Below are 23787 nucleotides of genomic sequence, written 5' to 3'. Positions count from 1 at the left end.
CGGGGCAGGAGGCGTGCCGCCCTGCCCAGAGCCACTTTTATGCCATTGTGCCTTTTCAGCATTGCATTAAGGCAGCCAAAGAAGGGGGATTTTTAATGGTTCCAGGGGAACAAAGCGGGAACATTCGGCCCAACTTCATTACAGAATCATCTGAAACGCTTGAGGAACGTTTCCCACTAATTATCATAAATAGCCGAAAAAAATCTTTCCCTCCCAAAGCAGGTTCCAGCTGCCCCTCTGTGTTTTCTCACCTCCATTTCCAATAGCCTGACCCTGCCCCCGCACAAAGGGGAGACCCCATCTCCGCTCCCCCCGCGCGCTCAGGGGCTCTAAAGAAATACAAACAGGCAGCAGATTAACAGCACTTGTTTGCACCTTAAACAAACAGGAGACTTCCGCTCCTCTGGGCTCTCCCGCTGCCCAAGGGAGGATGCGCCGGCTGGTTTTCCTCGCCCTTGCTCTCGTGCCCTGCCCAAATCCTGGCTAAAAGCATGGGCAGCACAAGGTGTGAAGCAGGTGGACCAAGGATGGGAACGCCGGGGGTGCCAGCCCTGCACCCCCTTGGGCCCTGTCCCCCATGCCTGGGTGTCCTCTCGCTGCCCCAGCTGCCCCGGGGAAGGTCAGGCCCCTGCCCCGGTGGGATGTGGCTGCAGCCCTTTTGCAGGAGGGTTGGGAGATGCCAAGGCCGAAGCAGACAAATGAATGCCCCAGTTCAGCTCCTGCCCCTTACGTCTCACAGGGCTTCTTGGCAAGGAGCAGCCTGATGTGGCTGGATGGGTGCCATGAGTGGGTGCATGCTGTGGGTGAAGGATGCGGAGGGAGAGGCAGACCGTCCAGAGGACACACGGAGGAGTGGTGCTGGTGTTCAAAACCATCATCGGCATCGAGAGGGCACAGCAGCAACACCAAGCAATGACTGCCAGCCCACGGTCATCTCTGCTGAGCGCAACAGGGGATGGCTGGGTGCCGGACATGCCGGTCCTTAGGCTGATCCCAGCAGCTGCAGCTGCCTCTGCCAGGGAGGTGCCCCAGCTCGGGTCCTCGCCCCGCAAGGTCCCATGTTGCCCGTCCCACCTCTTCAGGCAGCGCTGCCAGCACCTCCCTTCTCCTAGGGGACCTGGTGCCAAACCAGCCCCCCCTCGCCCTGCCCGCAGCACACGGAGCCCCCAGCTCCCCACCCCGCCGGGGCAGGCAGTCACGAGAGACGTGGGGGCTCAAACCACACCAGCAGCCGGCGAGACAGCCCTCCCGGCACAGCCACGGCACGTGTTTGGGGCCAGCACACGAGGCGGGCGCCCGGGGAGGAAGCCGCGGCAGTGTGGCCGTGGGCCGGGGCAGGTTCCCAGCCGCAAGCCGGCAGTGGGACTTGCCTGCCGGAGGCCCGGGTTTGCTCCCCGGCCGGGTTATTGTGCAAATCCCCCCGTGCAGGTGTTCGTTGCCCCCCTTCCCGCCAGCCACAAGAAAGGGCTGTCGCTCGCGAGCCCCCTTCCCGCCCACGGGGTGCCTCGGGGGCAGGAAGGGGACCGGAGGCAGGTGGCAGGGACAGGCCAGGCTGCGCGGGGGGGTCCCGGCGAGGCTGACGGGCAGAGGGGTTACGGGTTGGTACTGCAGCACAAGTGAGAGGGCTGTGGGAACCACGTCTCGTCTGCACGGGGCAGGAAGAGAGCCAGCAGCAGCTGTGGGACTCCCAGGCCATGCTGGAGACCCCCTAGTCCCAGCGCGGCTCAAGGGCATGCACGCACAGTGCCCTGTCTCCGCTTCTGACTGGTTGTCACCTGAGGCTAACTTCGAGGACCTCAGGCAGTCACAGCAACTGGGAAGAGGTTTACAGTGTCACAAGCAGCCTGGAGATGCCACACAGGGAGGCTCACCTTTTTTTTTTTTTCCCAATGCAAGAACCAGGGGCATCCCATGCAAGGAGCGGCGAGCAGGGGCAGAGCGAAGGGAGGTGCTGCCTCGTTCGCTGCGTGGGCAATCCTGGGCGTTCCTTGCCACAGGGTGCCGCAGATACTAAAATCTTACCCGAGTTCAGAGAAACCAGAGAAATTCATGGATTAAAAAATCATCAAGCACTACTCAGTGCAATGGCTGTCCTGCAAAGGGCTGCCTGGGCTGCCCACAGCAGAGCGGGGAGGGCGTGCTGGGGGCTGTGTACTCCCTGCACCTGCCCCGGCCATGTACCTCCCCACTGGGAGGAAGGCCTCTCCTTGGCATCGCGGAGAGGTGCAGTTCTGAAGCAGCAAACCTGTACTCTGGTCTCTGCAGTGCAGATCCCCTACGCTCTGCCCCATCCCCGCATGCTCTGTGGCTGCTCTTGCTCAGGAAACCCAAGTGTGTTCCCCTACAGGCTGCCCAGGCACATCACCCCCAGAACACCCTGCATCCCACCCGCCTCTCAGTCCCTTCCCTCCCAGGGGACACCAGGGCGACCAGGGGCAAATGGGAATGGCTGCCAATTCCTCCCAGCCCAGCCCAGCCGTAGCCCTCCAGGGATTGGCCCCACAGCGACGGAGGGAGCTGACTCCTGCCTGTGAACCCGGGAACACAGGCAGCTGTATTTTCATTGCAAATTAGAAATCAATCATAGCAGGAAATTCCCGTGCTGGGAACACCCTGGCTATTATTATTTTACAGCACTCTGAGGTGTTCTGGGCACTTAGAAAGACATGGCCCTTTTGGGGTATTATGGGGCAAATTAGTTTTAAAGGCAGCTATAGGAATGTTGGCCATTTGGTTTCTGGAGCGGGACGGGCACAGGTGGAGGCTGGCGGGGCTTTGTGCTGCTTTCAGATACACCACCGCTCTGCAAAGAGGGAATCAGCACACTCCAGAGTGAACACCTCTAGCCTGACCCCAGCTTTATTAATAACAAGTAATTAATATGAGAGCGGACGTGCCTGGTGTCTCTGAAGACCTTTTAAGATGTGATTATGTTGTGCTAATCTCACCCCGAAGTACTTCCCTGTTTAGGCTGCGCTGGGCCATTAAATATCTGAAAAGCCAGCGGAGACCCCCCCTTGCCGCCCCAGGAAGTGCTTGGGGTCTGTTCCCCAGCAGCCAGGCCCTGCTTTCAAACCCTCTAAATCAAGTATTAAGTCGAGCCCATCTGGACTGCCAGGAAAAACACTCCCTCCCCCTCATCTGCGTCTCATTACCTGCCGTGCCAGCCCCAGCCCTGGAGCCGCTCGCTCCATCCCGCCCAGATGTGCTGCCCTGCACTCGCCTCCCGTATTTCACAGCCGTCAGCAGGACTTCAAGGAGCAGCCGAAGGGCCTGTAACACTGCACAGGCTCTTAGCAAAGACATATATCCAGGTCCTTAATGCACAGCCACAGGCACATACCCTAACGCGAAGCCCCTTTCCCCCTCCCTCGGTCTTGCACCAGGCAGGGGAGCTGGGGCTCCCCAGCCAGGAGGTTTCTGAGCTGCTTCCCCGTGGCTCTTTGCCCAGCGCATGCCCAGACTACAGATTTTCAGGGCTTCACCTTCCTGAGACCACCCCAAAGCCAGGCAGTCCCTATGCCCCACACTTATGGAAGGGCACCCAAAGGCAGGGCGGGACAGAGAAGGTGCCGGTGGCAAAGGTGAGGAGTTGAAGACAGATACCTGCAACCCTGTAGTAACCGAGGTGATTAAATTTGGGAGCAGCTTGCCTGGCACAGGGCAAAGTCAATGCTGAGCTTAGAGCAAAATAAGGTACCCAGAGACCCAAACCAAGGAACAACCCCTGTGTTCATCGGCTCAAAAATCTCCTGGGCTAAAGCTTTCCAGTGAAAGTTTCAGCGCTTTCTGTGATGGCAGAAAACCCGCAGAAACAGCCACTTTTGTTTAGGTTTGGCACTTGCCTGGCCCTGGCGGCAGCCCAGGACTGTGGAGGTGAAGGCACACATCAGCCCTTCTGTTACGAGGAGAGTTAGCCCCTTCCTCCCGAGCTTCCGAAGAGCGGGTGCCCAGCCTGCAGTCAGGGCTCAGCACCAGGTGAAGTTATGGTATGAGAACCACGTGGCTGGCCATGCTCAAACATTACTCTTCGAGAAAGGCCAGGACAGGCAGCATCGCAAAGAGGTTTTCGGGGCATGAGATTTAAGAGGGGGGAGAAAAGCATATTGCCTCACTATGCTGCTGCCTGCAGGAGGGTGTGCAACCCTGGTCCTACACCGGTCCCTGACGGCCAGCACTCACTGGGGACCCCCACGCTCCCGCAAGCCACAGGAATCCCCGCAGCAGGTCACAGTGAGAAAAGCCCTGGGATGAAAATACTCCTCTCTCCAGCCCTTCAGTGCATGGCAGAGATGCAGCGGAGGCTTTAATATCACTGAGGAGGGAAGGGAGAAAGAGAGAGCAAGAGGTCAGAGTGTTATGATGGATGCACGGGCACCGACACATCCCGTAACGCGACGCGGGGAAGAAGCTGGGGCGCGGGGCAGGAGGCCTTGGGATCTCCTTCCCCAAGGGCTGCTCGCACCCTGCAGGTACCCGCCAGGGATGGGGAGGAGATGCAGGCAGAACCCCCGACCAGACCGTGCAGGCAAGAGCGGGCCGTGCCCGGGGTCCAGCGAGGTCTCCAGCTGGCCGGGTGCGGGGTCTCCGGCATTTCGGGGCCCCTGTTCGCCCTCTCTGCTGCCGGTGGCCCTGGGCAGGCAGTGGCAGCCACCGCCTATGTCGGGATGCCATCTAGTGTCGCTTGGCAGAAGGGCCCGTCAGGCAGCGACACCGCGCACGGGCTCACAGCATCTCCAGAGGCCAGCTGGGAGGCACCCCAAAACAGCCTGGGTGCTGGGACACCCACCCCCGGGGGACGGTCCGCACCCCACGACGTGCGCACCCCGTGGCTCCAGACCCCCCAAAGGAGGGCGACGGGCATTGCCCAGCTCACGCAGGGGGAGCGAAGCTCAAAGCGGTGCCCGGGTTTGCTCGGGGGGCCCCGGGGCACCCAGGGCTTGGAGACGCAGCAGCCTCACTGGTGGCATGGGGTGGCCCCGGCGGCGGGTGGCTTGGCGCAGGAGAAGGACGAGTGTGCCCCAGAGCAGCGTGCAGCCTGCCTGCAGCGCCAGCGCGGCCAGGCCCAGGGCCAGGGACACCCGGCAGTGCCGTGGGCTGGACCGCAGGGCGAAGCCCCAGGTGTGATGGCCGCTGGGGGCCAGGGGTGGGGAGGCCGGCCAGGGGCTCGTATGGTCTGGCGGCGGGGGGACAGGAGGTGTCGGGAGCAGGACGGTGCCTGCAGGGGTGGGAGCGCGTTGGGGGGCAGTGGGAGCGGGCCGGGTGCCAACCGTGGACAAGTCCCATGCGGTGGCACGGTCCAGCTCCCCGCCTGGCGCAGGAGCACGGTGGGACGGGGAGTGTGAGGCCAGAAGGACCGTGCCCGGCACAGCAGCCCTGGGGGGTGGCCAGAGTGCCTCAGGGGGGGCCGAGACAAGGGAGATGCTGGATGTCCCCCACTGAATGGTGGCTGGCCTCTCCGCGGGCACCAGAAGAGCAGGAGACGCTTGTCTGGTGGTGGCTGCCAGCGGGCTGGTTGGCACTGATGTGGTGGCAGAAGCTAGAGTGGGCAGTGCAGGCTCTGGGCTGGGGGTCCCAGGAGGCTGTAGGCTTATGACGGCTGGAGTTACACACAGGCTGAAGGCCTCCTGTGGCACAGCGGGTGATGGGGTGGTGATGGAAGCCTTGGGCAGCACAGTTGGTGATGGTATATTGATGGAGGTGTCTGGCAGCACAGCTGGTGATGGGGTGGTGACGGAGGTCTCGGGCAACACAGTTGGTGATGGGATGGTGATGGAGGCCTTTGGCAGCATGGTTGATGATGGTGTGTTGATGGAGGTCTCTGGCAGCACAGCTGGTGATGGCGTGGTGATGGAGGCCTCAGGTGGCACAACTGGTGATGGAGTGGTGATAGAGGTCTCAGGTGGCACAGCTGGCGATAGAGTGGTGACAGAGGTCTCAGGTGGCACAGCTGGCGATAGGGTGGTGATGGAGGCCTCAGACAGCACAACTGGTGATGGGGTGGTGATGGAGGTCTCAGGCAGCACAGATGATGATGGGGTGGTGATGGAGGCCTTTGGCAGCATGGTTGATGTTGTCATGGTGATGGATGTCTTGGGCAGCATGGTTGATGATGGTGTGGTGATGGAGGTCTTGGGCACATTGGTTGATGATGAGGTAGCAATGAAGGCCTTCAGCAGCACAGTTGGTGATGGAGTGGTGAAGAAGGCCTCCGTTGGCATGGTTGGCATCATGGCAGAGGTGGCCACAGGTGACAGCTTGGTTGGCAGTGCCATGATGGGAAAGGCTGCTAGTGACAACGTGGTTGGCGCTGCAGTGGGCAAGGCTCCAGGTGACAGCAACATTGATATCCCCTGTGATGATGTGGAGGTGAATGGCAGAGATGGGGTAAAAGAAGCTGAAAGAGGCAGAGTAGCTTGGCAAGTTAAGTGGTCATCCCTCAGCGATGTCACTGCTTGCCCTGCCAGGTGGGGTGGACTCTTGCATGATACTTGGGTGGACAATTTGACCTTCTCACTGTTGCGTAGGATCCAGCTGTGCAGGTAGCAGAGGTTGCAGTCACATCTCCATGGGTTTCCACTCAGATACACTGAGCTGAGCTTCTTCAGGGGGTCCAGAAGCCCTCGGGGCACACTCTCCAGCTGGTTCTTCCGAAGGTTGAGGGTTTTCAGATTTGGGAGAGAAACAAAGACCTCATCATCCAGAGCAGAGAGCTGATTTGTGTCCAGCTGGAGGTCCAACAGCTTGCTGAGCCCAGTGAAGGCTCCTCTTGGCAGGGCTGCTAGCTGGTTGTGGGACAAGATGAGTTTGCCAAGAGACGTGAGGTTGACAAAGATGCCGTCTGGAAGCATGGCCAAACTGTTCCTGCCCAGGTCCAGCTCCCGCAGGTGTGGCATGGTGTCAAAAAGGCAGCAGGGGAGCTCCGTAATGTGGTTTGAACTCAGAGTCAGCAGCTTCAATTTGTTTAAACCAAAAAAGCCCTGAGGTGGGAGAACCTCGATGAAGTTGTTGTCCAAGAGGAGCTTCTCCAGGTGAGGCAGCCTCCTCAGAAACATGGATGGCAGTGCCCTGAGCCTGTTGCTCTGAAGGCTGAGCTCCAGCAGTCCCGACTGACTGTCTAGCAGCCCCTCTGGGAGGTCCTGCAACTCATTCTCATACAGCCGGAGGACTTGCAGCCGAGGGAGTTTGCTAAAGGCATCCCCAGGAAGAGTTGTGATCCTGTTTCTAGCAAGGTCCAAAAATGTTAGATTGACGAGAGAATCAAAAATGCCTTCTGGAAGAGAAGAGATTGCATTGATGTGCAGGGAGAGCTCTCCCAAATTTTCCAGCCCATCAAACAGGCCTTTGGGGATGTATCTGAGGTGGCTGTCTCTCAGCTCCAGCCTCTGCAAGCTTGGGAGGTTTTGGAAAGTGCCCACAGCTAGTTCTTCCAACAAGGCACCAGAGATCTCCAAGTCCCTCAGCTTGACCAAATTATCAAAGGCTCCAGGTTCAACTGTCTTGATCTTGTTGCCAATAAACAAAATCTTGATCAGGTTGGGCATGTACCCAAAGGCACCTTTCCTTATAGCAGTGATGCTGGTTTGCACAAAGATCATCTCAGAAATGAAGGGCTTTACAATCTTTGGGATCTCTTTGATGTCATTTTTTGTCCCTCTGTAGACCTCCTGGTAGTCTTTGGGCATTTCATATGGATCTTCACCCAGGATTTGATCTTGGCATTTATGGAGATGGAAGAAGAGGAAGAAAAGGAAGAGGAAATGCTGGTACATTGTCCTGAAAAAAAGATTTCAAAAATCAGTTATGAAGAACAAAAAATATCCATCCACAGCTCATGAACTGTGGTACCACGTTGTCATTCAACTCTCAGGACTCTTCTATTCGCATATCATAACTCATTTTAGGAGAGAGACCATACAAGCCAACGTACGCTGCGTTTACAAGAGTTCATGGCCGTTGGTACCGAGGGATGGAGAGGAAGGCAGAATGAGCCAGCTCATGGCTTGGCACTGGGAGACGTTCCAGGAGGGACAAGGGCTGGACGGTCTGTTCTCTGGCCCTCCTTCTCCCATATTTGGGCTGTAGGCTCGGCATCTGTCTGGGTGAAGAAGGCAAAGTGCTGCTGCCCATTAGCGCTGCCCCAGTGGGTCCAGTTACTCAGCAGGGCAACAGCCCATTCATGCAACAACAGAAGCAGTCAGCCCTGCGCTTGCTAATGAGGCACCAGAAAGGGTCCCAGAAGCCAGCCAAGACCAGATGACCTTGTTTACTCAGAATTTCCACACTGTGCTGGACTTGCTATTTCATTGGTGCTTCTATCAGTTCAGGGGGGTCATTTAACACATGGCTTCTAAGCATCTCCTTTTCAAGATTCTTGCTAATCACATCATATTTTGGCCTTGGTTATGCAGCTCTGTCAGATAGAAATGGTTAACCTGTGAACAGCAACCAAGCTTTAGAGCGAGGCTCATTAAAAGACTATGAAATGTCCACAGATGAACTCTTCAACACCTAGCATTTAGGGCTCTGACCCGCAGTTAGGAAGTGAAGTCACTCATGCACACCCACCAATAGCCACGTAAAGTCCACCACTTCCATCAAGTCATTTGGAAACACTCAGCTAACACATTAGCTGGGGTTTAATGGCCACGAGCGTCGTACTGAGACCATAGTTTCCAGCTTGTGGTTCACAGCCCTGGGTGGGAGCAGGGGAAATGGCTGTGGGTTGCCTCTTGGGTGTCCATCAAAGCTGACCATGCAAAAAACTTATGCTGGGAGGGTAAATTTGCTATGAAAAGTTATTTTTTGAAAAACGTTGAGAGGTCAGCAAATACAGGAGGCTGAAAGCCACTGGGTTTGAAGAGAAACCGATGGGAGGTTAGGTATGTGCCAGTTGCCCCGTGGGGTTCCCCAGGGCAGAAGCTGCTGCTGACCCCTGCCCGTCCTCTCCCCTGGGAGACTCGGGTGCAGGAGCCGGGGGTGCGGATTGCAAAAGTGCCTGCTTCACTTCAGCTGCAGGGGCAGCACAATGGGTTAAATGCACAGGTGGGAATGGCTGGACCGAGTGCATGGGCATGAAAATAAACAGTTTTGAACTGCAAAGCTCTGTTAAAACTCTCCCTCACCCCGTCTGGCTGTGGTGGACCTCAGTGTGGCTCCTTACTTGTCCCACCCTCCAGCAGCACAGGGACACGGAGCGACGGCCCCAGCTCACGGTGCTGCAGCCTCTCCTGCTCCCTGCTGCAAGGAAACAATCACCAGCCCCGCCAGAGCTGTCCCTCCCAGCACATTTTAAAGAGCAAATAAAGCTTTTTGCATCACTTACTTGGCTGAGCACTTGCGAACGAGTCCAGCCACCAGAGCGAGCTGTGCCGTGTGAGGAGCGAGGCCACCAGACGAGGGTCCCATCACCTGGCCAGCTCTTTATCCACAGCCCAGGCACAGGGCTTGGTTTCGCATGAGTTCAGGGCACAGGTCTGCGTGGGGAGATAAGGGACGGCCAGGGAGCAGGCAGCGGAGCTGCACCCCCAGTGTGGGAGGCCGTTGCAGAAACCCCTCAGAGAAGTCACAGGCACGTACCCCCCACGTGTTATCTGCTGGCAGCACTTGACTAGTTACATCCAGGAAAACCTGAAGATCTCCAGGCCAGCCTGTTTTGTAGCTGATGCTCTCTGCAGTCCCACATCTCCACCAGTGTAACCTATCAATCAGCTTCACAGGCACCACCCCCACCGACACAACAGAAAGTTTTCCTATTTAAAGCTTTTCCTATTAAAAATATCCAGCTGTTTCCTTCCTCAGGAATTGCCTTATGTAGCTAAAGGTGCTGCTCTGAAGCCATTTGTTTAAGCTTATAACAGGGATAACATCTGCGGCCGGGCAGATGCACTGACACCCAGGCTCTGGGCTCAGCCCCACGGCTCCACACCTCGCTGCCCGTAGGGCTGGGGCTCAGCGTTGTGCTCCCCTCCGTCCTAGCACAAGCTGAAGACCCTCCCACAGTGACACCCAGGGCTCCTGGCCAGTGCAGGGTGTCTTGTGGGAAGAAACACCCTGTTTGATGCAAAGACTTAAAATGACAAGGCATCCATCGCTTCCCAAAGGCTAATTGCACTAACTGCATTTAAACATTTCTTCCTCAGTTTTCACCTGCTCTTATGAAGGCTCAGCTTGCACATGCTGGGCTTCATTATACCTTTCCCGGCACATTTAAAAACACTCAAACTACTGCACATTTTCAACAGCCGTACCCCTTTCCAACATCACTGCCATATGCGTCCAGGTCCCCGCTCGCTGCCAGCCCGCTCCGGAGGCTGCAGGGTGGCAGGAGCCAGGGTGGACGAGGGGACAGAGCTCACGGCGGGAGTGACACCAGCCTCCCCAGGCCGTGGTGTGGCAGCCGTGCCAGGGTTTGGGGAGCTGCAGCCAGCCGCAGCATCGCTGGTCCAGGCTTGGAGGTGGCCGTCCCAGCGGCCGCAAGATGGTGCAGGAACACCGCACCGCAACCGCCGGGAGAACGCCTTGCACAGTGCGTGCACCCACCAACACGCACCCACCCGTGCGTGCACACGCGCTTCCTCTCTTAGGGGAGCACCCACCTTACCTGCCATCCCCTGGGTGGGCAGCGCCCACTGGGACTTTGCGCCCCGTCTCCGCGGAGCCTCCGTGGGGCTGACTGGGGGGGGGGGGGGGCCGCAGGCCAAGTCCAGCCAGGGTGAGTGGGGGACCTGCCGGTGCACAGCCCTGGGCTGGAGCCCACCCTGCAGCCAGGCAGCCCGTGCCCCTCGCTGGGCGGTCGGCAGCACTCGCCCATGTCTCCCTTGGACACCCCACCCCAAACCCGTGCCCTGGGGGTTAGTGCCAGGCTGCAGCGGGCAGAGATGAGCACGCCGGAGAGTGGCACCTACTCGCTGCCAGGCACCTGCACCCATGCCACACCACGCACAGCCCCGGCCAAGTCCCTGGCGGACCACAGCAACCTTCACCGCTCCTCCCAGATACACAGACAGAGGCAAGGGGAACAGAGCGTTTCTTCTCTCCACCATGGGAACTGGCTGCACAGAAGTCATATATACATTTTAATTATATTTGAAATACAGGGCAAACGCATAGCTGGGAGAATAAATACCACTAGGCCAGCTTTTGCAGAGAGCTCGGTGTTGGCTGGTGACCACACCGGGGTAGCGGAGCGAGATGGCATGCTGTTTCCGAGGTTGCCAATGCAAGAGCAGGCAGAAGCTGGCGCCTGCCCGAGCTCTAGGGCTCAGTGGGGAGAGCTGGTGACATGGCCTCATCCCCGCTCTGCGCCCTGACAAGGACGCTGACCTGCAGCGTGCCACAGCGGGAGCGCAGCACCCAGGCACCCTGGTACACCAGCCCCGTCCCTGCCACCTGCCCGGGAGGAGGAGGAGGGAGGCGAAGGCTGAGCTGCTGGCAGCTCATGGCATCACAGGCCATGCTTACGGTGCCCTCAGGGTTGCTGTAGGTGCACTGCCCCAGAGCATCCTCCCCCCGCTCCTTGTCCCAGCCCTCCTCCTGGGGGATGCCAGGCGCTCCCGGGCACTCCAGCTGCCCCTGGGAGACCTCCAGCAGGAACCGTCCCTGGAGAGTGGCCGGGCTGGCGCAGGAGGCTTGCGCGTGGGTGAGGGGCTCGGCGAAGCCCTGGAGCCAGCCCAGGAGATAGGCGAGGTGGCAGTTGCAGGCCCAGGGGTTGTCGGCCAGCCCCACGTGTGCCAGCCCCTCGTTGGCATCGAAGAGCCCTGGGGGCAAGTGGGCCAGGCGGTTGTGGTCCAGCGCCAGGGCGGTGAGGAGGGGCAGCCCGGCCAGCAGCGCAGCCGGCAGGCTGGAGAGGTTGTTGTGGCTCAGCTGCAGTGCTGTCAGCCCTGCCAGGGCCTGGAAAACCCCGGCGGGGAGATGGGTCATGGCGTTGTGCGAGAGCGTCAGGGTCTGCAGCGCCGACAGGTTGGCAAAGAGCCCCTGGGGCAGCGTCTCCAGCTGGTTGCGAGCCAGCGAGAGGTGGAGGAGGTGAGGGGTGCCGGTGAAGAGGGTGGCAGGCAGGGTGGCCAGGCGGTTGCCCTCCAGGCTGAGGACGGTGAGGTTGGGGAGACCGGCAAAGATGTCAGGGGCCAGGCTGCCAAGGTGGTTGTGCTGCAGCTGCAGCCGCCGCAGCCCCCCCAGTCCAGCAAAGGCGCTGGCCGGCAGCTCCTCCAGCCAGTTACCATCCAGGTGGAGCTCGGCCAGCCGGCCCAGTGCCCTGAAAGCGCCGGAGGGCACCCGTGTCAGCAGGTTCTCACTGAGCTTGAGGAGGCGGAGGGCGACAAGTGGTGTCAGCAGCCCAGCCGGCAGCTCAGCCAGGGCATTCTGCGAGAGGTCCAGGGTCTGGAGGCGTCGGAGCGGGCGGAAGATGTCGGGGGGCAGAACCTCAATCTTGTTCCCTGGCAAGTGCAGGTCCTGCAGGCGACAAGCAGCGGCGAAGAGCCCCGGGTGCAGGGAGTGGATGGCATTGGCGCCCAGGGAGAGCTTGCTGAGGCTGGGCAGCCCCACCAGCACCTCCGGGCTGACTGCTGGCAAGGGGTTGCCTGACACCTCCAGCTCCATGAGGCTGGGCAGCCCCTGAAAGGCACCGGCCTCCAGCTCCTGGATGTTGTTGTTGAGGAAGACCAGCTTGGTGAGGGTAGTGCTGGAGCCCAGGGCCCCTCTGCGGACGCTGCTCAGGGCTGTCTCCACGAAGAAGATCTGGGTGGCGTTCCCTGGCAGGCCTGCCGGGATCTCCCGCATCCTCTCCTCCGAGCAGAAGACTTTGGAGGTGTCATAACACTGGCAGGTGGGGGGGCAGGGCAGGGGCAGCCCCCCCACCAGCAGGGACCCCAGCCCCAGCAGCGCGTAGACCAGCAGCCTGCACTGGAGAAGGAGTCGAGCCTCATCCTCTGCCTCGGTGAGGCAGAAATCTGCACCCGCAGGTGGGCACTGCTGGGAAAGCGGCTTCTGCAGCCAGAAAGGCAGCAGGAGCAACCTCTGGGGCACTGCCGGCGTGGGCAGCTGCCCTGGCCATGGGGCGTCTCTCCAGCCACAGCTGCCCGCACCACCCCAGCACTCCACTTGCGGGAACGAGGAGCACTTCCCTCCCAAAACTCTCCTCGCCTGCCCCTGCACTGGGGCTCTTCTCCTGCACCCCAGCCCCACTCCAGTCTGCCCTGTGACAACCAGGGTGGTGCCACCCTCATGAAAGGTCCCCACGTCCTGCAGAGCAGCGGCTGAGGTGAGACCCGTGTGCTCCCGCAGGGGTCTTGGGGGAACCTGTGGCCTCACAAGGTATCTCCATGGGCACAAAGCCGGGCTCTGGACTGGGGGAGCATGCGAAGCACGGGGATGTGCTGCGCACACTGGGTGGTGGGGACAGCACTGCAGGGCTGCTCTGTGCTCGGTGACAAAAGGAGCGGGCTCCACCGGTTGTATTTCTAACTGCCCATCAAGTACTTCTTTCTCTGCAAGCAACTAGAGCAGCATCAAACCTGCCCAAGGGATATTCAGCTTGACCAAATGCCTCCTCCCAGCCCACGGGAAGCACTTTTTGAGGCAGTAGCCTCCAGACCTCTGCCAGTCCCTCCTTACCTGGGATACATGCCAGTGCTGCCGCATGATGGGGGATGCTGCCCCCCCCCAGCAATGCCCTCCTGCAGACACCCCACACAAGTAGGGCTATCCTGGACTTAACACCAGCACTTGAGAGCAGTGTTGGGCGTGGCTTTTACTCTCCATCTCACTTGTTTTCACCAGAGCCAACAGCAGCTCCCACCCGCCCCAGGTGCCCCAAACTACCCAAATGGCTTGGCCACTACTTACCAAGTGTGGCATCGTGGAGACTGCCACCGAGCCTGCGGCAGGTTTGCAGGCACACTGCTCACTGAGATGGGACGTATCCTGGGGCGGATGGGAAGTCAGCCGATGAGCTGTTCCTGCTGGGGCGGAGCTGCCCCGTGTTGCTTATCGGCAACAACAACCCGTGTCCTTGGAGTGCTTCAAAAAATAACCCAGCCCCAGAGGAACTGGAGGTGAGGCCAGAGGCAGCTGCCAGCAAGCATCCTGGCAGGGAAGCGGGGTTCCGGCCCTGGACATCCACTGGCCTAGGGATGGTGGCAGGGTGCTGCTGTCACGGGTGGCACCAGTCCCACACTGAGGTCAGCACGCTTGCTTCCGGCAGCCCCCGAGAGAGACCCCCTGGACTTTATTAAATTTCACTGGGAAATGGTGCTAGCAAACATCTCTTGCATGAGAGGGGACCAAGCACAGCTTAGCAAGGCAAAGCAATGCCATGGGGAGGTGACCACCCCAGGACTGCCATATTGAGATGCACCAGGTGTTTTGCAGCCCATGACGTGCACCCAGCCAGCGGTGGGATGGCCAGAGGGACCTGTGGACCAGCTGGACGCCCTGGGAGCTTGCAACCTGCCCGGGGGAGCAGTGTACACCAGCTTAAGGGCCTGTGGTGGAACAGGCTGGGGTGGCAGCAGCCATGGAGGCACCCCCAGGGGCAGGAGGAGGGACACTTACATGCAGTCAGCCAGACCGGTGGAGCAAACAGTGACACATGGAGAAACTCAGCTGACACAAGCCAGCGGCAGCCAGCCCTGAGGGGAGCCAAGCGAGCTCCCCACCACCCCAGGGTGGTGCTGGCTAAACCCTCGGGGCCCTGCCCCAGAAGCTTGCTGAGGGCTCAGCTCACTCTTCAAAAGCCATCCCGCTGCTGTTGGATGGCTGAGCCCTCCCTGGTCCCTCACCCCAGGTTGGAGCCCAAGGACCAGCATGGGTTCTGCGACCACAGCCCACTAACCCTCTTCCAGCTTCACCAGCCTGTATGGGCTTTTCCTCAACATGAAAAAAACTCTTAGGTGTGGAAATTCCCCGACTGCGTATCATGGAGGAGCGAATAAACAGCTTTTGGCACTGGGGGTGGACAACTGCACTTTAATGGAGAAGTCACCGAACAGCACCCAATAGCCCCGCAGCACAGTCCCGTCTCCCGCCGCCATGCAGGTCACAGTCCAGAGGAGTATCCCATCACGTGCATGAGTGTGGGGCTGCTTGCACCAGCTCTGGCTCCTGGGGTGCTGCGAGCAGCCAGCACTATGGGGCGCACACCAAGCGTGACCCTCGTCCCGTGGCAGTAATCCCCAGGCAGCCTGGCACTGCCGCGCCGCACCGCACACAGAGGTGAGCTGGACCCCTCCGTGGCTGTGCCACAGCTGGAGGAGGCAGGGTGACCGCTGGATGCAGGTGCTGCTGGGGGGGGGGTTGGCACAGCACCCACCTGTGAATTGCAGAGCAGCCAGCACTTGCTGACCCCCCCACTGTGGGCCGCCAGCACCTCTGCTGCCTGAGGCAGCAGGACTAGGCACATACAGGAGGACACGCAAGGAAGGAGGAGGAAGAAGCCTTGCCGGGCAGAGCAGGGCCAGTCTGCTCACTAGCTGGCGGAGGGTGCACGAAGGTATTGAAGCAGCGAGGACCAGGGATGGGGTGCAGCAGGAACAGCCCTGGCGTGCTCCAGCAGCCCTGGGGCACAAGCACAGGAGCCTCTCCCAGCCCCTGGCAGACACTTCACACCCGTCGTCCCACCCCTATAATTCCCCCACAGCAGGGGCTGGTGCGAGCCCCCCGAGCACCCACGGGGTTGGGGCAGGGCTCAGCAGGCAGGGGCACGACCACAGGAGGGTTAGCACCAGGGTGCGGCGAGGGCTGAGGGGGGCTGCCGCCGCACCCAGACACCAGCACGCTGCCCGGCGGCTCTCCTGGCTGGAGATGCACAAGGGCGGGCGAAGCAGGAGGCCGCTCGAAGCGGGGGAAGATGCTGGCTGCGCTCTGGCCCACCCTGCCTGCGGGCAGGGAGGGCAGCTTGGACACGGCCGAGTCACTCAGGGTGTGCCACGCTAGCAGCAGCGTGAGGCCCAGGCGGCGCAGCCCTGCGGGGATACGCACCCGGACGCGGGTGAGCTACGAGGCAGCGCGAGGACACGAGGCTCTGCTGGGGGCGAAGGCGCTCGCTCAGCTCCCGGCCCTGTGGGACAGCTAGCACCCGGCTGCCCAGGCAGGGGCAGAGGCTGAAGGCATAGCAGGGACGGGGGGAAGATGGGGCAGATGGGCTGGGGGTGGGCGGCAGGCGGTGCGAGGGCAGGCGGCGCTGGAGGGGATGATGTAAGGTGGAGGGGTAAGCACCATCGTGGTCAGGCTGTGGCTCCCTGCTCGAGGGGTCCCTCTCAGCCCCCCACACCCCAGCCGCTGGCCCCCAGGCAGGGAACGAGCACAGAGGCTGCACGGGAGGCAGGAGGGGCTGGGGACAGAGGGCAGCCGTGGGAGGTCACCCGGGGGGACACCCTGCTGCAGAGCAGGGCAAAGCAGAGCAGGACAGGGGGGACACGCAGCACACGGGATGATGCTGGCCCGTCCCAGTCAGCAAGGGCAGCTGATACAGAGCCACTGTCACGTCCCTTGGCCCCATGGGGAGGGGATGCCCTGCCAGCACCGCTCCCCCCAGGGTCTGCCAGGCACTCAGGCTTCGTTGGGCGCCTTCATCCTCATGAGCACGACGTGGCTCTTCTTCCTACAGCCGTAGACCACCAGTGCCACCAGAGCAGCGAGCAGGGCCACACACACCAGCACAATGACCGCCACCACCACCCCGCTCTGCATGCGTGTCAGCCCCCACCGGCCCCTCTCCTCTTCCTCCTCTTTCTCCTCCTGCCGTGGGGAGACCGGCAGCCCCGTGGGGGGCTCCGTCCAGGCACCCTCTGGCAACGCCACCTCGGAGGGGCGAGCGGGGAGCGGGGTGCTGGGCTGGGGGGAGGCAGTGGGGGACCGGGGGGCGAGGAGCTGGTCCCGCGGCAGCCTGGCAATGGGGGTGCCCCGCAGGGTGGGGGGCTGGGCACAGAGGGGGGGTGTCTCGCCCACCTTGTGGGGGTTGTCCTCCAGCCAGCCCCGCAGGGGCAGGATGCCCTCGTCACAGCGCCAGGAGTTGTTGTGCAGCCTCACCTCTCGCAGGGTGGCCAGGGGGGAGAAGATGCCGGCGGGCAGGTACTCCAGGGCATTGGAGTGCAGCTGCAGGTGCCGCAGCTCCGGGGTGGCCCCGAAGAGGCCCCGCGGCAGCGTCTGCAGCTGGTTGTGGTGCAGGGAGATGTTCTGCAGCTTGGGCATCCCCTCCAGCGCCCGGGCGTCCAGGCGGCGCAGGGAGTTGGAGTGCAGCGACAGCTCCAGCACCTCCCCCAAGCCCCGGAAAGCCCCCGGCGCCACCGAGCGCAGCCGGTTCTTGCTGAGGACCAGGAGCTGCAGCTGGGTGAGGTTGCTGAAGACGGCGGCTGGGAGGGTGGAAAGCTCGTTCTCGTAGAGCCACAGCTCCCGCAGGTCCGGCATGGGCCCGAAGGCACTGGGGGAGATGTCCCGCAGGCGGTTGACGTGCAGGGTGATCTTGGCAAGGGCACGCAGGGGCAAGAAGATGCCGCTCGGCAGGGTGGCGAGGAGGTTGTTGGACAGGTAGAGCTTCTGCAGGTTCCCGTTGTGCACAAAGAGCTCCGGGGACAGCATCTCCAGCTGGTTCTGGTGCAGCCCCAGCTCCTGAAGCTCCGGCAGCCCGTCAAAGGCGCCTGCCGGGATCTGCCGGAGCCGGTTCTCGTAGAGCCGCAGCACCTGCAGCCGTGCCAGCCGCTCAAAGGCCCGGGGCGGCAGGCGGTCGATGTTGTTCCTGGCCAGGTTGAGCTTGGTGAGGCTGGTGAGCTGGTCGAACACCCCCTCCTTCAGCTCCTGCAGGTTGTTCCCGTGCAGCTGCAGCTCCTTGAGGTTGCTCAGGTGGGCGAAGTGGGAAGGCTCGACCTGGAGGATCTGGTTGCTGGAGAGAAGCAGAGACTCCAGCTTGCCCAGGGGCTCGAAGACCTGCACGGGGAGCTCCTGCAGCTTGTTGCTGGCCAGGCTGAGGTAGCGCAGGTCAGGCAGGTGCTGGAAGGCCCCGGGGCTGATGCGCGACAGGTTGTTCTTCTCGATGCGCAGCCCGATCAGCAGGGAGGCGTTGCCGAAGGACGCGTCACCCAGCTCAGCGATGCGCGTGTTAATGATCTGGAGGGTCATAGCATTTGCAGGGATGGGGCTGGGGACCGCGGTGATGCCAGCGCCGGAGCACTCCACCTGGGCGGTGCGGACGCACTGGCACTGCTCTGGGCACTGGCCACTGGCCAGCTGGATGCCCACCAGCAGCAGCAGCCACCACTGCCAGCCTCCCCACTCCATTGAGCCTGCAGTAAAAACAAAGGAGGCGGGCTCAGCCCCTGCGATTTCCCAGCTCCCAGGGCCTCTACCAGGGATGGGTGCTGCTTTCTCCCTGGAAAAGGCCGCCGAGGCAGTGGCCATCCTGCCCCCAGCATAGCAGCGAGGCAGAGGAGGACAGGCGAGGAAGGCTGGGAGCAGGCAGGGCTGGGCACAGCCCAGGCAGGAGCGCAGAGCAGGACAGAGACGGGGGCCGTGGCGCCTGGCTGCCATACCACAGCTATTAGTGGCATCCCTGGCGTCCCCCTCGCTTGGCTCCTCCAGCGGCCAGGAGCGTGGTTTCCTGTTTTGCAGCGAGCGTGGCGAGCTGCTACGCTGGCCTCCTGGCACCACTGAAGAGCCGAGACCTGCACCGGAGCCGGCCTGTGGCACCCACAGCCGAGTGGGTCCCAGGGATGCTGGGTGGAGGCAGGAAGAAAGGTGCCCCCCCCCCCCAGTACCCCAAGCACCCTCCTGGCTCTCTGCCCAGTGGCGAGCAGCTCTAAGCTCCTGTCGCGGAGCCAAGAGCAGCGCTGGCACCCACTGCCTGGGTGTGCTTTAGTGCTGATCCTGCAGGAACCTGGGTCAACAGGACCCTCTGCCAGCTCCCCAGACCAGACTGGGTACGGGGGTGGCCTGTCTGCACCCCATCCCCAGCAGAAGGTCTCGGCCCTGGCTGGTTTTGGCTGTGAGAGCGGGGTGTCCAGCGTGGGCACCTGTATGCAGGCTGGTCCCAGGGGAGTCCTGGAGCTTGGGGGGGAACAAGAGCTTTGCAACAAGGTCCTCCATCACCCCACAAGCACGGCCACCATGGACACCCTCTCCTCCCTCCTCTGGCCTGGGAGCTTCCTCCCTCCCTAGATTAAAGCAGCAGCCTTTTGCCAGGCTGGCATGGAGCAGCTCCCTGCTAACAACTTTGTGTGGCACAAGGGAGGGAGAAAACCTGCCGCTCCCACGGCCCCGAGGACGGCTCAGCCAGACGGGCAAGTCTGGCAGCACAGGGGTCTGGGCACGCTGCCGCGGCTGGCACAGCACCCCGGGGTGCTGGGGCACAGCCCCTGCCCTCCACCCCAGGCTCCCTCCAGGGAACACGCTTGCTCTCAGGCAGGGAGGGAGGAACCCTCCACAAGCCAGCACGGTTTATGTTTCCCATATGGAAACAATCTGCATCCAAGAACAGCTTTGTTTATAACAAGCCATTTATGAACTTCCCCAAACGCTCTGCACATCAAAAGCCCTGCTCATGTCACTCCCTGGTAAGGCAGCTCAGAGAGCATCCACGCTGGAGCACCCTTCAGAAAAGGCAGCTGAAAACAATTTATTTCCTCTTTTCTTCTAGGGACAAAAAGCTTACAGACCAAGGGGCTGAATATTCCCTACCGCTCAACCCCTCAGCATCCCAGGTCTCCTAACCTCAGCCCCCCTAAATGTTACTTCGCCCCCCTTAATTTTCTCTGTTGTTATATAGGCAACATATCTTAATAACCTATTTCAGCTCCCACAATGCCTAAGTGGTGTTGCTTTTTCGGAGAACCCTTGCAAGACAAACATCTCCATCAAATCAAAAGATGCTGAACGTGCAAGATCCCACTGCCGCACCACCACCCCTCGGAGCTGCCCCAGGAGTCCCCCAGGCCCAGGGCCGCTCAAAGGGTCGGTAGAGCAGAGAAGACTTACCCGAGTGTCCTGCAGCCACGAGCGCCGAGCGAGCACAGCTCTGTGCTGGCAAGAGAGCTGAGTGTGGTTCATGCTTCCCCTCCCAGTATATAACCCGTCCAAATCAATGAATCAGCACAGGGGCAGCGACGGGGTTAGGGAAAGCACTGGAGCAGAGCTGCTTCCAACTCCTATTTCCTCGGCAAACAGAGCAAGCATCTCAAGGATGGAGTTTTGGGTTTCCCTCTCCTGAACCTCAGTGCTCTTGTTTGAAGACAAGCAGATGGTTCCATGAACATGCTGCTCATGTCAGCCAGTGCCCCGGTAGCAGCTCGGCCCTGAGAGCCCCCCGGTACCCAGTGGAGTGGGACGCAGCTAAGTACCCCGACCCACGGGGGCAGGCAAGGCAAAGCCGGGCCCTTGGGTACAATCCTGCCCTTCGCTGGCACACATTCACACCGGGGCTGCTCCACGGCATCGCCTCGGCACATGCACAGCACTTGCCTCCCCAGCTACAACTTCTGCAAGCGTCAGGACCTCCGGCCGTGCCCCAACCCAGGGTCGGCAGCACAGGCAGCCCCCCAGCACGCCGACCCTGCCTGGGGTCACAGCTCTTATTCACTCCCTCCAGCCGCAGATGCAAACAGGCCAGGAGCCCACAAGCACCCGCTCTGCCCTGCAAGCATCTCGCCCAGCCCAGCCAGGGAGCGGGCACCGAGCAGGGACCAGCAGCATTGCCGGTGCCAGCCGGAGGCCAGGCTGCTTCAGCTGCCTCCCACTGGCACTGCTGTGCCTGCAGGCACTGAGAAACCCCCTAGGCACCAATTGCAGGCAGACTTGCAACCCCAAAGTGGCACATACTGCCATCTCCCAGGGGCTGCCACGGCTGTGCCGCAGCCCGTATGCTGCTCTTCATCCTCAGCAGCCCTGACACGTGATGGGTGATGGAGCCCAGCACCCAGGGGCATTTGGGAAGCAGGGTACAAGCCCGTCCCATCCACTTGTTCAGGGGTGCCTGCTGCCACCCCTCCCCTGTCCCCTCCAGCCCACATGGGTGCACGGGGGTGCCCCAGGTCCCCCCCTCGCCTACCTCTCCTGGACAGCCCCAGGCCAGCAGCTGCTGGGAACGGATATTCAGGAGGAAGCAGCTTAAGGGAGCCAGCATGAGTGGCCTCTTTGGGCTTCCCGGATCCAGAGCAGCCCCGTGCTAACCACGGGGCAGCTGGAATTTCCCTGACCACATCTAATCCCGTCTCAGCCCACCCATGTTTCCTCTGGCCACAACAGCCCCTGCTCAGGTCCCAGCTGGTGCTAACGAGTTGCTCAAGATGGGAACAGCACAGGGCTGCCGCCAGAGGCAGGGGAGGAAGGCTGCCTCCGTCCCCATGCCCCAGCGTGTCGCACCATGCCGCGATGGGTGGGAGGGCGCAGGGCACTGTAGGGGACAGGGACCCTGTTCAAAGAGGGAACCAGACCAGGATAAACAGCAAACCGCAGGGATGGGGAGGGGAGCTTCCTGCCAGACTTGGAGGAAGACGACAGGGATCGTGGGAAGAGGATAGGGAATGGGACCTCAGCTGGAGGCAACTACCACCAGTGTCAGATTGCACGGGGGGCCCGGCTGCCACGGGACATGCCGAATGGCCACGGACCCCTCCCTGGCTAGGGAGCGAGCACCGAGGCTGGGGCTATCCCCCAGCCACACTCCCTGCCTGGTCCTGGGGCAAAGCCCAGGCACTTGGGCACAGAGAAGGGGCATTTGAAAATACCACCCGCAAGTGCTTTAGCTCACGCTCTGTTGACATAGCAGATATTCCCAGTGCTGCGGTTCCCAAAATAACCTCCCTGCTTCCTTGACAGCGGTGCAGCTGGAGGTCAGGCAGCGGGCTTGGGAGCTGCCCACTCCCTGCAGCCCTGGCACGAAAGTAGGGCTCTCGTGGCCTTATCGCACCCTTATCGCCAGCTCTGTCTGCCCACCGCCAGCACCAGCGCTGCTGGGTTCCTGCCTGCTCTGACTCATCCCAGAAGCACACAGCTTTTCAGCAAGGCAACACAGAAATTAAACCCCAGCACTTCCGAAAAACCACCACCCCAATCCCAGTCTGACAGAGGAATGTCGGACTCAGCTCCTTCCAAGCAGCGCTGCCCCGGGGGGGGGATAGGGGTGCAGTGGTGGGTACCCTCAAACCCCCTGCCCCCAGGAGGGGGGTGATCAGGTTATGGTCCCTATGGCCACACAGAACGCCCAAAGTTTCAGAGGACCCCAGGTAACAGCTCTGCTAAAAACCCAGCTGCCTCTACCCAGGCCTCGGGAACCTGGCTCCAGCTCTTGGCTGGGAAGGACGGGTCTGTTTTCAAGACATCCCTAAAAATAAAGTAAGGCTGAGTAATGGCACAAACCCGTGCACCGCACCCGCAGCGGAGAGGGAGCTGCTCCCTGAGGTGAGTGCACAGGAGCTTGCCCCAGGCTACACGCAAGGGAGAGAAACAGAGGGTGTGAGAGCTTCGGACAGCAGCACGGACACACTCTGCACATCTGGAGGGGAGAGGCAGCTCCCTGAGACCGCACAGGGATGTGATTGAGGGTGAGATAAGCGTTTTGCAGAGGCAGGCTGCTGCACATAGCTGGGAGCTCACACGGCTCTGGATGGAGTGGAGCAGGGAAGTCCCAGGGTCCAGCAGTGTTCTGGGGACCTTCCTCACCTCCAGCCACACCAGCCAGAGAAAGGCTGAACCCCCCCAGACCAGGCTCAGGACGGCATGGAGTCACTGCCATGTCTCTACACCTCTAAGGGGATGATGGAGGCCAAGGGTGGGCACCTGCCAGGCCCTGTGCCCCTGTGACACAAGACTGGCAGTGAAACCTGTGGTCACAGCTGGGCTGGCTGGGGGGGTGGCTCCTTCCCAAAGAGCCCCCAGCCCTCCTCACCTGCACAAATGCAGTTTTCTGATTCCTCACCAAAGGTAGTGGCCAAACGCCACTGCACGGGGAAAAGCAAGAGCGCATGGTGCTGCCCCACAGCCCAGCCGCTGCTGGCAGTCGCAGCCTGGGCTGAAGGCGCCCTTGCACCTAACAGCCCCCAGCACCTTCTGCAGGCATTTGTCCGCATGCTGCTGAGCCTGCAGGAGGGCCAGAGGTCCTGCGGGCAAGTGGTCCCTGCTAGTGTTACCCCTTGTGCTTTGACGTAACCCTGCCTGGGGCTCTCTGAGGCCAGCAGCCGGCAACCCTTGGCCACACTCTCAGAGCCACTTGCTTTTAACACAGTCTGGGTTCCCAGCCCCACTATGGCTCCCATCTGTCCTGTGAGCTCTGGCACTAGCCCTGGTGCTCCCCCATGCTGAGCTGAGCCCCGAAACGCCACCAGCCGGGGAGGTTCCAGGAGCCCCAGAACAGCAGCATCACCTAGTTTTGGGGAGGTCTGCCTCGCTCCCAGACAGCGGGACAGTCCCGGGTCTGTCCATGCTGGCACACCTCCAGTGCATCCCCAGGGTGGCGGGTGCAGCAAAGCTGAGTGGCTCTGAATCATCAAGGGACTCGAGACTGCTTGGAAAAATTCATGTAATCGCTAAAATTAGCAGCTTGTGGGCTTGGCTGGGAGAGCGCATTGTTCATCTGCCAAACAGCTGAGCACGCTCACCCACGCCACGCAGCTCCACAGCCCAGCAGCCCCAGCTCCCCTCAAGCTCTCGCTTCAGCCCCTGCTCCCTGCACACCTCCAGCTCCCAGCCAAATTGGCACCCCTGGGAGGGATGGAACATCCCCAGGTCCTGCTGCTCCCCACGGCACAGGGCTGGGACCCCCCCCCCCCCCGTTTTTTGGCACGGCGGCAAACGGCCCCGCCCGCC

General features: G+C 61.2%; 2 protein-coding genes across 2 annotated transcripts; both read right to left on the bottom strand.

Annotated features, from left to right (window-relative positions):
• Positions 1–4600: 4600 nt before the first annotated feature.
• LOC104832314 lies at positions 4601–13942 on the bottom strand. Its single transcript, XM_010568442.1, has 6 exons — positions 13843–13942; positions 11264–12900; positions 10604–10675; positions 10251–10313; positions 9326–9421; positions 4601–7776 (listed from the first exon to the last, which is right to left on the bottom strand). Exons 1-6 carry the CDS (start codon positions 13852–13854, stop codon positions 4893–4895), a joined length of 4764 nt encoding a protein of 1587 aa, XP_010566744.1. The 5' UTR covers positions 13855–13942; the 3' UTR covers positions 4601–4892.
• Positions 13943–16545: 2603 nt separating this feature from the next.
• Positions 16546–18270, bottom strand: LRRC15 (leucine rich repeat containing 15). Its single transcript, XM_010568388.1, has one exon. The coding sequence runs from the start codon at positions 18268–18270 to the stop codon at positions 16546–16548; it is 1725 nt and encodes a 574-aa protein (XP_010566690.1).
• Between the last annotated feature and the right edge of the window lie 5517 nt (positions 18271–23787).

Source organism: Haliaeetus leucocephalus, unplaced genomic scaffold, assembly GCF_000737465.1.
Source record: "Haliaeetus leucocephalus isolate CR32 unplaced genomic scaffold, Haliaeetus_leucocephalus-4.0 Scaffold240, whole genome shotgun sequence".
Taxonomy (NCBI): Eukaryota; Metazoa; Chordata; class Aves; order Accipitriformes; family Accipitridae; genus Haliaeetus; species Haliaeetus leucocephalus.
This window is presented reverse-complemented; position numbering and strand designations above follow the sequence as displayed.

Bases quoted from the DNA above. Each gene is read 5' to 3' on its own strand.
- LRRC15 (XM_010568388.1), bottom strand. From the start codon at position 18,270: ATGGAGTGGGGAGGCTGGCAGTGGTGGCTGCTGCTGCTGGTGGGCATC.
- LOC104832314 (XM_010568442.1), bottom strand. The intron at 10,314-10,603 runs GTAAGGTGGGTG...GCCACCCTGCAG, and splicing joins GCCCACCCAGGGGATGGCAG to CCTCCGGAGCGGGCTGGCAG. The intron at 9,422-10,250 runs GTACGGCTGTTG...CTGTGGATAAAG, and splicing joins GGCAGTGATGTTGGAAAGGG to AGCTGGCCAGGTGATGGGAC.